This window comes from Nelumbo nucifera, chromosome 1 (genome assembly GCF_055504915.1).
Source record: "Nelumbo nucifera cultivar China Antique chromosome 1, China Antique-T2T, whole genome shotgun sequence".
Classification (NCBI taxonomy): domain Eukaryota; kingdom Viridiplantae; phylum Streptophyta; class Magnoliopsida; order Proteales; family Nelumbonaceae; genus Nelumbo; species Nelumbo nucifera.
Window position 1 is genome coordinate 569,352 of NC_142649.1, and position 14,551 is coordinate 583,902.

At 37.6% G+C, this 14,551-nt stretch overlaps 1 protein-coding gene across 4 annotated transcripts in view; it reads left to right on the plus strand.

Moving 5' to 3' along the window:
- The window catches only part of LOC104586080 (CMP-sialic acid transporter 2-like), a 65,609-nt gene extending 53,438 nt beyond the window's left edge, over positions 1-12,171 (plus strand). For all 4 annotated transcript variants that reach the window (XM_010243194.3, XM_010243192.3, XM_010243193.3 and 1 more), the window contains 6 exons: positions 9,374-9,481; positions 9,972-10,105; positions 10,185-10,261; positions 10,976-11,024; positions 11,145-11,207; positions 11,802-12,171. In XM_010243194.3, coding sequence (XP_010241496.1) covers positions 9,374-9,481; positions 9,972-10,105; positions 10,185-10,261; positions 10,976-11,024; positions 11,145-11,195 — 419 coding nt within the window. In that variant the 3' untranslated portion in view covers positions 11,196-11,207; positions 11,802-12,171. The remainder of the gene's footprint in view (positions 1-9,373; positions 9,482-9,971; positions 10,106-10,184; positions 10,262-10,975; positions 11,025-11,144; positions 11,208-11,801) is intronic.
- The last annotated feature ends 2,380 nt before the right edge of the window (positions 12,172-14,551 follow it).

Sequence of the window (14,551 nt, forward strand, 5' to 3'; positions counted from 1 at the left end):
CTGAGACTTCTTCACATTTCTTAGAGCCTCCCCCTGACTGTCACCCAGTTGATGATTAGGTTCAATGGGTGAAGGCTTCACTCCTAACTTGCTTGTGTCCTCTAATAGATTTAGTACATATTTCCTTTGAGAAATAAAGATGCCCTTTTGAGAACGGGCAACTTCATTCCCAAGGAAATAGCGTAAGGGGCCTAGATCTTTTACTTTGAACTGAGTGGCTAAGAATTTCTTTAACTTCTGAATTTCAGTCTTCCAATCTCCCGTGACCACTATGTCATCAACATACACAATTAAAGCCGCAATTTTTCCTCTACCTTTCTTCACAATTAGAGTATGAGCTGACTTACATTATTTGAATACCATTTGTTGTATAGCTAAGTGAAACTTACTAAACCAGGCCCGAGGTGACTGTTTCAACCCATATAATGATTTTTTTTAACCGCACACCTTCTGTTTGGCACAAAAACCTGGAGGTTGAGTCATGTACACCTCCTCCTCTAGGTTGCCATTCAAGAATGCATTTTTAATATCTAATTGAAGTTCCCAGTCAAGATTAACTGTCACTGAGAGGAGAATTCTGATAGAGTTCATCTTGGCTACTGGGGCAAAGGTCTCTACATAGTACTCCATATACCTAAGTAAACCCCTTTGCCACCAATTTGGATTTGTACCTTTCTACTGTAGCATCAGCCTTATGCTTCACAGTGAACACCCACTTGGACCCCACTGGTTCTTTTCCTTCAAGAAGATCCACCAACTCCCAAGTGTCATTCTTGTGCAAGGCATTCATTTCTTCCTTCATTGCATCTGTTCATTCAGGTTTGGATAAAGCTTTTGCCACATTCTTAGGAATAGAGATGCTGCCAATGGAGGAAAGGAACACACGATATGAAGGTGAGATATGATCATAAGACACAAAGTGAGAGATAGGATGAATAGTAGTACAAGATCTAACACCCTTTCTCTTAGCAATGGGAACATCAAGATCATCAATAACAGGAGGATCAATATTAAAGGGATTAGGCATATCAATGGAAACAAGTGTACCTAGTTGATGAGGACCTACCTCTGGAGAGTCTGATGATGTTGGCCGCATAATTTTAGGTTCCACAGCTCTTGAACTTTGTTGGTTCTTGTGATGGAGAATGAAGACACAAAATGGAGGAGGATCAGGGAGAGGAGGTAATAGAACCTGGGTTTGGGTTTGCTTCTCCTTAACCCTACTCTCTCCCTGAGGAGAAACCGAAAAAAAAAAGGTTGACTCTCAAAGAATGATACATCCATGGAGACATAGTGCTTACGTGAAGCAGGATCATAACTGAGAAAAACACAAGGGATAGCATGAGGATCAAGCTTACCATGAGTAGGGGACAAGTCATGAACAAAGCAACGACATCCAAAGATACACATTAGAATAGAAGACAAAGGTGCCTTAGGAAACAATAGTTGATATGGGGCCTTATACTCTAGCAGTCGAGACAGTATATGGTTAATGATATATGCAACACACATAACAACACCCATCTAGAAGCGTTTTGAAACATGCATATGGAGTAATAATCCATGAGCAAATTCAAGAAGATGACGATTTTTTCTCTCAACAACACCGTTTTTTTGAGGTGTCTTAGCACAGGAGCTCTGATGAAGAGAACCACAGGAAGCAAACAACTCTGTGAGATCATTGTGAAAATACTCCTTTGCGTTATCTGACTAGAAAATATGAATCTCATTCTGGAATTGAGTAAAAATCATGCATTCAAAGTCTTTCACAATCTTTGGCACTTCATCTCTAGATCGCATAGGATAAATCCAAGTGTACCTAGAGTAGTCATTGATTAAAGTAATGAAGTACTTATATCCAGTCTCAGAAGGTAGACTAATAGGACTCCAAACATCAGAATAAACAATGTGAAAAGGAAATTTAGATCTTTTATTTCTTAAAGGAAAATAACTTCTATAATGTTTACTCAATTGACATGTATAACACTGTAACACAAACACATTCAAAGCAAAGACTTAAATAACTCTGGAAACATAAGCTTTAATTACTCTAAAGAAAGATGACCAAGATGACTGCCATAAGTAGGCATGACTCTCACTAGGCGAACTAAAAGACTCTGTAGCCACTTGTTCTCCAACACGTAGAGAATATCCACCATGTTTTCTCTGCCAATCATCCATAGTTTTCAAGGTGCCTTGTCGCCTAGGCGATGGATTTTTTTATGTTAAAAACATAGATCCTAGGGTAGTTCCCTAGGTACCATAACCATATTTCTTTAATTATTATTCATGATTTTCATAAGAAAAGTATAAATTTCATATTAAAGTATAGAAAATCAACATATTCATGAGAAGAAAAGGAAGAAGGAAAATAAAATTCAAAAAATATAGGGGCTGAACCCTTATTTTTGTTATAGGAAGAAGAAGAAGAAGAAGAAGAAGAATATATGGAAGAGGAGAATGTGCTGATTAGATAAAATTTTAAGTTCTTCCTTACTTATTGGTTCGGGTTTTTAAGTCTATGAGGGTTCAATACAGCATTTAGCAATGTTTGTGTTGATTAAACCTTAATAAATAAGAAAATAATAAAAAGAAATTAGTATATAAACACACAAAATGATTATTTTGGTTTAATAATGTATATTTTGTAATTATAATCTCAAAAAAGAATGAATAAAAAAGTATTTTATAGTAGGGAGTAGAAAAATGCTTGGCGATTAGGCGAGGCAAGCTTCAAAGGGCGCCTTGTTGCCTAGGCGTCGCCTTGACAACTATGCAATCATCCTCCTCGAGGTCAAATCCCGAAACACACAAGAAGGAAAAAAAAGTTACTGAACAATTCAAAGAGTGAGTAATACTGCTAATGGAAAGCAAATTGGTTGGCATTTTTGGAATATGCAACACATTTGAAAGGGCAAGACCAAGGGGAAGAGAGATGGTTCCTTGACTGGCTATGGTGGAGAATGATCCATCAGCCAGTCTCACCTTATCTCTCCTAGAGAGGAGGTTATATGCCTGAAATAAATTTGACTTACCAGTCATGTGATTTGAAGCTCCAGAGTTTACCCAAGGAGAATCAAAGGTATATGATGACACATGGAATGCAGTGGCAAAGTTACCTAATGTAGACGCAAATGAGGTACAAGGAGTAGGGCTAGAATCCATCTGGTGAAGTGTCCTACCATATAACTTCAGATGATCACAAAAAGAGTTTATGATCTCTTCCTTGGGATCAGACCCAGAGTGTTGCTCCTGAAGTGCCTTGGGACTAGTCTCTTGAGATGCCACATTTGCTGAGTTTTCTTTTGATTCTGCTGAACCGACTTCTTACTCTGATCAAATGCTGATTTCTTAGTTAATTCCTGAGCCCACTTAGGCTTCCCATGGAGATCCTAACATGTCTCTAGTGTGCCTGGACTTCTAACGGTGAGTGCACCATAGTTTGTCTTTGTCATCCACCCTCTTTTGTAAATCACCCTTCTTAAAAGAACCCCCACCATCAAGGTTATGGCTTTTTGCTGGGAAGTGCATTATGGGAAAATAAACACCTTAGACATTCTACAAAAGAGAAGACCTTATCTCTGTCTCTCACCTTCTTGGTGTATTCTTTGCAGGTCACATGGTGAGGACTGTAACCATCTACTAATATCTTGTTCATTTACTGCAAAGTTATGGGAGTGGCTCTTCTCATTGTTTGGGTACAGGTCGGTTAGGCCAACGGATGCAAGTTTGATTTTTGAACCTGCTTTCTTCCCTTGGCGTCACAGAAGAGGAAGAATTATGTGGAGGTGTGCAAGAGCAGTGCTGATCTGGTCCATGTGGGAAGAAAGGAATACCAAAATTTTCCAAGAGGAGAGAAGTCTAGAAGAGATGAAGGACTGCATTCTAAATAGGGTGGTCCTGTGGCTAAAATCACTGGACCTATTCCATCAATTCTCATTTAATGATATTTGGAGGAATTGGTTAGCAGTGGCTAATTGTTCATCCAGAAAGACTAAAGTGAGTTTGACTTGGGAATCCCCTCCTAAAAGCTTCTTGAAGCTGAACTTCAATGGCAGTAGTCTTGGTAATCCAAGTCCGTCAGGGGTGGGAGGGGTACTGAAGATTGAGGCCAGGAATGTGGTTCTTATTTACTTGGGGCCCATAGTAGTTGGAAACTCTAACTTGCAGCCGCTATCCAGGGAGTACAGCTAGCAGTGCAAATAGGTATGGAACAATTGATAATAGAAGGGGATTCCAAGGTGGTAGTGAGCTGGCTACAAAACCCGGACTCTATAGTGTGGTGTTTTAAGAATGAAATTAAAAAATTCAACTGCCTGATGGTCTTGCAAAGCAAGGGATAAAGAGGGAAAGTTTGTATTGGGATTAATTGTAGACTGAATTTGTTTTCTATTTGTCTTTCTTCCTGCTGTTAGGAGAGGATGCAGCTCGTGCCTCTCCGTGGGAAGCTTGTAACTACATAGTTTTGTATTAATGAAACTTGTCTTCTTATTTATCAAAAAAAATAAGAGCCCCCACCATTTGTACTTGTACTTCCTTGGACTGCCAATGCAACCGACTCCTCCTCTGCACAATTCATCACACTCCTACTCTCTTCAGACTGAACTAAGGCATAAACCTCCTGGACTGAAGGCAAGTCTTTACTGCCCAAGATTTTTACCCAGATAGACTTGTACATTGAGTTCAGCCCCAAAAGAAAAGCAAATACTCGCTGTTGGGAGACAAGTGGCTTGTAGGTCTTTGCATCTTCATCACATTTCCAATTCACACTTTGATAATGGTCCAATTCCTTCCAGATTGATGTCAAGTTCGAGTAATACACCGAGAGACTCCTCTCCCCCTGCTTGCAAGTGGAGGATTCAGCTTGCAATTGATATATCTTTGCATAATGCCCCTGCTCCGAATAGGTAGATTTTGCTTGCTCCCATATTTCACAAGCTGTTCCAGCCCATATAAATGTTTTCCTTACTTGTGGCAACATGGAAACTAAGAGCCACGACATCACCATACTATTCTCTTGATTCCACCTGTCATGTTCAGCACTTTCATCCTTTGGTTCCTTCAATTTACCATTAATATACCCTATCTTCCCCCTAGCAGTAATGTAGAGTTTAATTCCCCTGGACCATTCAAGGTAATTTAGTCCATCAAAGGGAATTACAGCCATGGGGAAACTCATATCCAGCCCCCCACCCATTGAAGTTTGATTTCCAGGAACCCCAGAAGTTGCAGAATTCTTAGAAGACATGGTTCCATTCACTATTCAGCCTCAACACACCTTAAGATCCCTCCTGACACCAAAAAACAGTCCTAGAAACACACCAAAGATGCAACTCACATGCACACATTGCAATCTAGACATAGTCTGAATACAGACCAGCTTTAATTCTCCAAGAAAAAAAAATTTAAGTTGATTTCAGCGCTGTACTGCCTTAACAGTCACAATCCACCAAACTTCCAGATCACCCAAACACACCGACTACCATGAGGGGTCATAAAACAGTGCCATCACACCAAAACGGTTAAAAACAGGTCATCCACGACCTACAGGTGTTCTATTTTCTGGTACAGGATCACACGATCCATAGAAAAAGAGGTTAGAACCTCACAACTTCTCTGACAGCATTCAAAAGTCTCGATTCATTGGTTTTTTCTTGGTACATGACCAAGAGAAAAGGAGAAGGAATAAAAAATAAATTGTCTCAGTCGTAGGTTGTCTTTTCTTACTTCAGTCTGGAAAGATAGTAGGATTTAGAAGAAAAACTTGTTCGATCTGCTCTCAAACCCAGTAGAACCGCTCTAATACCATATTAACAGAAAGAATGGAAGGAATAGAAAGGAGAAGAGAGGAGAGAGAGAGAGAGTGAAGATAGATGAGAGAAGAGAAGAGAGAGTTTTTGGAGAGAGTATCGGTTCTGGTGGCACCAGAATATTTTATTATATATAGGGCGTCACTTAAAAAAGGGGAAAAGACCCTTATGCCCCTGCGGTACTTACAGTGTATAAACAATATAGAACTGAATATAAAACTGAACTATTTTAACATAGTAAACAGAAAATAAGGTAAACAGAATAATAAACTAAACTATTCCAACACAACATAACATATCGTAGTTGGATCGGACCCATAAGCTTAATATGGATCAGATCCATACACCCCCAATGGTGCACTACCACCACAAACCAATATGAAATTTTGCCTTCAGGTTTTTCTCAACTTGATTTGGAGTGGGTCATGAAGCGGGTTGCAATAAAGAATTCAAGACACAAACACAATAAATCTCCACCTTGGCTTGAATTCCCTCAAACAACACAAATAACAATCTCCCTCCACCTTCTCCACATAGGGCCTAATGGGCAAACTCAAGTACTACATACACCAACTAAGTCCAAGCAATGCTTGGATTTAGCCTACAGAAAGAGACTTTGTCAACATGCTAGCTAGGTTGTATGCAACACCATTCTTTACAATAATATCTCCCTATTCAACAACATCACAAACAAAATGGTACCTGACATCAATGTGCTTCGTCCTCTCATGATAAATTTGATCCTTGGTTAGATGAACAACAGTGACCATCAAGATAAACAACAGTAACCTTTGATACCAAACTGAGTTCTCCAAGCAAACCTCAAAAATAGATAGCTTCTTTAACCACCTCAGTCACTGACTGCCATATACTCAGCCTTAGTAATAGATAATGCAACTGTGGACTGTAAAGTGGCTTTCTAGCTAACAACACAACCACGAATTGAAAACACATAACCTATAAGTGACCTCTTGTCAAAATCACCTGCATAGTCTGAATCAACATAACCCATCAAACTGTGGCTACTCCTTCCAAACTCTAAACAAGCATTTGAGGTTTCTTTCAAGTGCTTGAGAATCCACTTCACTGCCTGATAGTGTCTCTTGTTAGGACAAAACATATATCTACTCGTAACACTAACTGCATGTGAAATGTCAATACGTCTGCAAACCATAACATACATAATACTACCAATTGCATTAGAATAAGGGACATGTGACATATATTTCACTTTATTTGTTTGTGGTGACATGGAGAAAGACTGCCACTTTGTTAGGGAAAAGGTCTCAAGTAGAGAAATTGTTACACCCTATGTAAGGTCAGAGGATCAGCTACTGACTTGTTTATGAAGTGGTTAAACCGGGCTCGGATGAATCACATATGTAGTAAGTTGGAGCTTTAGAACATATATGCTCCAACTTGAGGGTGAGTGTTAGAAGTTGGTTTATATTTCTACTATTCTTTAGAGCCAACAGTTGGGATCACTTGTATGATCTCTTCCAAACTCACAGCCCTTGTTTTTATTTTCTTCTCTATTCTCTCACGTCTTCTTCTCTGTTCTCTCTATTTCACATCTGTTTTTCTTATGTTTTTTTCATTATTAAGAGCAGATTAGGTTTGTTACCAAATGCCACATATTCTCCCTTCAAAAATAAAAAGTTAAATGATAGACAAGAAATGGATAAACTTATAATTAGTTTTGGGAGAGTCAACTGAATTGGCATAGTAAGAGAGTTTTCATTCTTTCATTGTAAAGAACATGGTATGTGAAGGCCAGTGCTGGTAAAACATAAATCATTGGTACATAGAATCATTTGAGATTATTCTCAAGTCAGCTGATACCAATTGTTTTTCCAAGCTTTGATGAGTTATCCTTCCAATTCAAACTGAATCTTAAATGCCCTCAAATTGATTTGTGACCCTCTTTGCATACATTGTTAAGTCCTTGAGAAAATGAAGTTTGACAAAGTCTTGAAAATTTACGGTGCTTGAATATGGAAAAGAGGATGTTGAGAAATATATTGTATTTGGTTGTATTTGGATTGATTTGTAATATTGATAAATTATAGGGACTTGTATGTATTTATGGGAGAAAAAGGGGCTTCTGTGTAATTCTAATATATTTTAGTCTTTTGCTTATTTAAGCTAGTGGTTGTGTGAGGAAGAGTGTGAGTGAGTGTGTGTGTGAGAGAGAGAGAGAGAGTTGCATCTCTTATTCTCACAATGGATATTTTTCCTCTCCTCCTGTGGATGTAGGCTACCAAGCCAAACCACGTTAAATCTTGGTGTTCTCTTTATTTCTTTTTGTTTTCTTCTTGATGTGCTATTCTATTTTATGTTACTTGATATGGTATCAAAGCAGGTGTTCCGGTTATTGTGAAGGTGTTCTGGTTGTTGTGAAGGTGTTCTGGTTGCTGTGGAGGTGTTCCATTGCTCTGCTATTTTATGTTCAGTTAAGGTAGTAGTCGACTACTACGATGGTTTTGTGAGTTGAAAAGGGCGCTTTGATGCCCCAAGTTGTGGCTGTTTGTGAGTTGGTTGAAAAAGAAGTTATGATGCCTCAAGTTGTGGTCGTTTGATGGTTGGTTAGAAAAGTGGTTATGATGCCTCAAGTTGTGGTAGTTTCTTGTTTGGTGGTTGGATGGAAAAGGGGCTTTGATGCCTCAAGTTGTGGTTGGTTGTGATTTTGTGAGTTGCAAAAGAGGTTGTGATGCCTCAAGTTGTGGTTGTTTGTTGGTGGTGGTTTTGTGAGTTAAAAAAGGGGCTTTGATGCCTCAAGCTGTGGTTGTTTGTTGGTGGTGGTTTTGTGAATTGGAAAAGAGGTTATGATGCCTCAGGTTGTGGATGTTTGTGAGTTGGTAATGGTTTGTAGTGTGGTGATAACTTTATTGGTGAACGTGTGAAGCACCCTTGGGTGTGTTGGTGAATTGTTGCTTTAGAGGTCCCTTCAACATCTCAAGGTTCATAGATGTTACTTCAATATTTAATCTATTTCCATGGAGGTTGCTTTAACATCCTTGCTTGCAAACTCAAACTGATTTTCCCACCCTGAGTTTGAGGGGGCATGTTGAGAAATATATTTTATTTGGTTGTATTTGGGCTGATTTGTAATATTGATAAATTATGGGGTTTTTGTGTAATTCTGATATATTTCAGTCTTTTGTGTATTTAAGCTAGTGGTTGTGTGAGATTAGGGTTTGAGGAAGAGTGTGAGTGAGTGAGTGAGAGAGAGAGAGAGAGAGAGAGAGAGAGAGAGAGAGAGTTGTGTCTCTTCTTTTCATAGCGGATATTTTTCCTCTCCTCCCGTGGATGTTGGCTACCAAGCCGAACCACGTTAAATCTTGGTGTTATCTCTATTTCTTCTTATTGTCTCCTTGATGTGCTATTCTATTTTATGTTACTTGACAGAGGAAAATGAAAAGTATATGGTTGGTCAAAAAATATAATTCTTGAACAAGGGAAAAATATGTGCATGAAACATTATGGATATCATAATTACTGTATGAATAAAATATGATGAATTTTGAAATAAATGCTTGAATCTTGTCTTTTAATGTTTCCAGGTCCAAGTAGTCTTGATATCTTGCAAGGACATTCAAAGGCAACTATGTTTTTAATATGCAATAATGCAGCACAAGGAATTTTGTCCTCATTTTTCTTTAAATATGCAGGTTTGTTTTATTTTAGATGTTGTACTTTTCATTTTTATTTATATTTATGTTTGTCACTTGGGGACCATTTGGTTCACAGTTGGATTGGAATTGGAATTGCCTATTCCCCCTGTACATTTTGGTTCAGATGGGAATCAGAATCGGATTTCATAAGATATGCACGACTCTCAAGGAGGGTTGGTGTCCTCTAAAGGGAAATAGGACCATTAGTTCTCTAAAGGGATTCCCATTCCCAAGGGGGGAGTCCAGAAAGGCCATTCCCTCAAATTGCTATTCTGCCAAGAATGGGAATTGGAATCCCACTTTGCTTAACCAAATTGGCTGGAATCCAATTCCAAACCCCTATTCCCACCAACCAAATGGACCATTAGTTCTCTGAAAGAGCAATAAATTAATATTTGTGCAATAGGTTATGTTTCTGTTAACCATCAGAAAAAATTAAATTGCTGTTATACCCATTATAATTGAAAGCTTTTCTTATTGCATGCAGATACAATTTTAAAGAAATATTCGTCAACTGTTGCCACAATTTTTACAGGCATAGCATCTGCTGCTTTATTTGGCCATACTCTGACTATGAATTTTATTTTAGGAATCTCTATTGTGTTTATCTCAATGCACCAGGTAAGTAATGGAAGTCAAATATTTATCTAAAGAAAAAGTTGCCCCTTTATTTTGAGATCATTCTCATTTCTTTCTTCAGTTCTTTTCACCTCTTTCAAAAGTAAAGGATGAGCCGCAAAATGGAAATCTGGAAATTGTGGACATCCAAAATCACAGGTATGTCTTAAGTCTCCATTGCTTTTATTTATGGATAGCACCTCCTTGATTTGTGATGCATCTTCAATAATACTTTTTATCTGGGCAGAATGTGGAAATGTCCAACAAGTTCATTTCTATATCTATATTTTTATACATGTTTCTGTGCATTTATTATTTAGGGCCAGACTTTTTTCTTTTTTGGGTGGGGGGATTAAAAAACTGGTCTAGGGAAAAATTTATTGTCCTGCCGGGCTGTACACTATGGTATTTACAAATAAGAGTTCAACTATGATACTGGAAAGACATGATGCCAGAAAAACTTGTTGCAGTATACAATGTTATGTGGAACCTCCTCCCTCTGAATAATCAGCTATGCCCTATGGATGCAACTGGGGTTGGATTAGGTTGAGAACATTTTAAAATTTGAATGGACCTGAACAAATCTGAGCCCAATGTAATGTGGAACCTCCTCCCTCTGAATAATCGGCTATGCCCTATGGATGCAACTTGGGTTGGATTAGGTTGAGAACATTTTAAAATTTTAATGGACCTGAACCAATCTGAGCCCAATGTAATTAAGTTCGTTACAGGCTACCCTACTTGCAACTTTATTATGCTTTAGGATCTCACATGATTTATTGTGTACTGTTTCAATCATGTGTCTCGTTATTTCATTTAATTTTCATTTTCATCTTTCCGTATTATCACTTGTATGTTCATTTGTTTTATCAGGTCAAAGGATTCATCCTTCTTAAATATGGCAGCAGGAGCAAATGAGGATGTGAGATAAACATAAGATCATTGCTTCTTTCTTACAACAGTTTAATTTGTAGTTTTCAATGACATTAGGAATTCATTCTGACTATTACTTATATTCTATTTTTTTCCTCCTTTTATCCAGGCTAGTCATCGTATTGGATCTAATGAGAAGGAACCACTTCTTCCTGCCTAGATCAATTCTAAGGTATCCTTTTTACCTTTTCTCCTTCTCTTAAATAGAAAAGCTTGCACAACTATGTGTTACACCTGTATTTTTTTTTTTTTTGATAGGTTGTTACACCTGCATTGTTTTGACATGTAATTCCTTTTTTTTTTATTTTATCTATTTTCTTTAGAATACATACCTATATCCAAGAGAATCTAAACCTCTATATCGCATCCTTTGTATGCTGCGGATGCTTACAGGAACAATCCTATTTTTTATCTGCATCAGATATTTTTTCCGCTCAAACGTTGATATATTTCTGTCCAAAGTGGTGGGGCTATCCTATATTTTAGTTTTCATACATGTATGTGCGTACATGATGTTATAGGTTTGTTTGGAAAATGACTAGTTCTAATAAATGGGATTTAGAAATGCAGGTTAAGATATAAAAGAAAACATATGAAAATGTTCACTCTCAACCTCCCCCCAATGTAAAAATAACTTGCTTAAATTCACAAATTATGCATTATTTGTAGAGCATATTAATGTAATTTTAATCCTCCCTGCTTTTTTTCCTATTGCCGTTTATCCCCTCCCTGCGATCCTCCTAATCCTTCTGGAACAATTTTACAGGGATGATTTTAAAGGAGATTCTTTTGGCTGGACTTATTGAACGGTATAGGGGATAAGCCAGTTCTTGTTAGATTCAATAAAGTATGATACTGTAAAAGAAAATTCTTTTTCTTTTCTCGGGTCCCTTTCCCCATTTGGGATCCCTATCTTGTGGTTTGTATCCTCTGGAGAAAGAATTGCGGGCGAAGGGGCCACCAAACTCCTTGGGGTAAGAGAGAATCACTCGAGAGTTGCTGTATGGAGGTGTCTAATTGCAAAAGGGCAACAAATCTCTGCTTTCATCATCCATTGAACGATGTGGTGATAGTAGTGTCATCTGTATTTTTCATCTTAACTATATATAACTAATCAAATTCTTTTTCACTTTTAACTCGTGTTATTTATTTTCTTGAACTAGTGCCTTTGTTCAGAAAATAGCTGGGTTCTCGTGCTAGGAGAAATGTTTTTCTTTCATCAAATATACAGGAGACAAGCACTTTTACCTGTTGTACTGAGGGTATTGTATTTGTGCTTTGTTTCAATGTGGAAATTAGAAGCAGCACCTGACAATTTCTGAACAAAGATTGTGTCATCTCAGTAATGCTCAACCCCCTTTTTGGGTACATAATCCCCATCCAATATAATAAATAAATAAATAAGAAAAGTAATTTGTTTCCTGCATATTGAGGAAAAGTTATTAATTTGGAACTCTCCTGCCAATAAACATTCATGAACATGACACAATCTTTCGAGCTGAGTGAAACTATTTCTTCCAGAATAAGACAATGCAACGAATTGAACAAAGTTAGCTGAAGACTTACCGTGGCTAATTGGAAGGAATACTTATTTTTTATTGAATCCTATACTCCAGGTGGAGTTGTAGCTAATCGGAAGGAATACTTTTCTATTAAGGGGGTTTTTTGTAGTGCCGATGAGAAATTGGTGGGTGTGGGCTGATCCACACCACATTCTGTGGTAGGGACAATCACCACACCATAGTTTACAATTGTTTTGAACTATGAACAAAATGTGTGGACAGTACCAATCCACACCTATAGTGCCTTTTTGTAGGCATGGTGTGGATACTTTTTGATTTCATGTATCTCATAATTTGTGAAGAATATGCACTGTCGATCATAAATGTCTAAGTTTTACAATTTATATGATAAACGAATTGAAAGAAAGGCTTTAGCAATGGAATTTGTTTTTGGATTGGTTATGGGTATATGACTTATTGTTTGTTGTTGAATTTTTCAACAATATATTTCCAACCATCATTATTGAATGTTGAGATTGGTCTATTGGGAGACTTCACTTGATTTACCATCAATTCAATGAATGTCCATTCTTCGACTTCATTCCATGTGATTAATTCATTGGTTCTATTTTCATGCACTACTTCAAACTAAGAGACCTTATATGTTTGTAGAATAGGATAGGAATGGATTATGTGAAACAAACAAAATCTAACAACTTGAATAAATCTCAAAGTACCCAACTATCCAAGCTGGAAGTTTGTAAGACAAACATCATGCAAAATGGCACACAAGCATCCTAGCTAGGAGTTTTCAAAAAATAAGTGCAACCTTGACTTTTTAGGGTTGTGAACATTGTAGAGAGATTGGACCGAATGGGCCCTAGCCCATTCGTGTCTTTTTAATTGGTTCTTTCTTGTTATGTTTTCTTATTGGGCCTTTTCTTTATGGGCCTTTGACTCTTGTTTATGTTTTCTAAGTATAGTGTTGATGTGGATGCCTATTTAAGGGCAATCTTGTAAATTATGTAACTTAAGCAAGTTTATTAAAAAGGATTATTAGTGGGAGAAAGAGGAGATTATCGAACTCCTCATTTCTTCTCCAATCTTCCTTCTTCGTGTTGTCTTCTTTTTCTTCCCTAATTTCTTTTGCTTTATTCTAAAATATTCTTCTAATTTTATTGGTTTGAATCACATCTTGGTATCAGAGCAGGTTTTTCTTCCGTTTTTTTCCCTTTTTTCCCTTTTTTTCCTTTTTCCTATACACTTTTTCTAATCGAAAGGTGTATGGAGAGATAAATTGCTGATTATTCAGAGATCTTGTTTGCCTAGTTGATAGAGGGTTTGGAGAATCAGAATCTGGCTAAAGATTGCTAAGAAAATGAGACTGCAGATTTTTTTTCCCAAAACCTTAGCCAACTAGAAAATTTCTAGTTACGGGTTGAAGAGGTTGTTTGGGTGTGGCGCTCAAGGCTTGGAGGGTTCATTTTTATCTCCAAAAGTGGGCGGTTGCAGTTGGAAGTGGTTTAGATAGCTCAGGTTTGAGCGGCTACCTCTTCTTTCTTTCTCCCTAGAGGCCAGGTACGGTGAAACCCTAGTTTTGGGACTTTTGAGTGCTTGAGTGACCTTAGTTAGGTCTATAAAGGTTAAAAACATTATTATTTTATTTTTGTTTGATTGATGAAGCAATCTGGAAGTGAGGTGAAGCAGATCCTAGTGTCGGGGGTTGGTCTCGTAGATTCCATTTTGATAGGAGTTATTACAATTAAATTTGACGGAACAAATTACCTTGCTTGGGCACAATCTATTAAGATCCATGTCTGTAGTAGAGGTAAACTAGGGTTTCTAACGGGTAGTAAGGCGATGCCGGATGAGACTAGTCCTACATATGAGAAATGGATGCAGGATAACTACACAGTTATTAGGTGGTTGGTAAATTCTATGTAGCCCCATATAAGTCAACACTATCTGTGGATGACTTAAGCCAAGGAGATTTGGGATAATGTGATAGAGATAT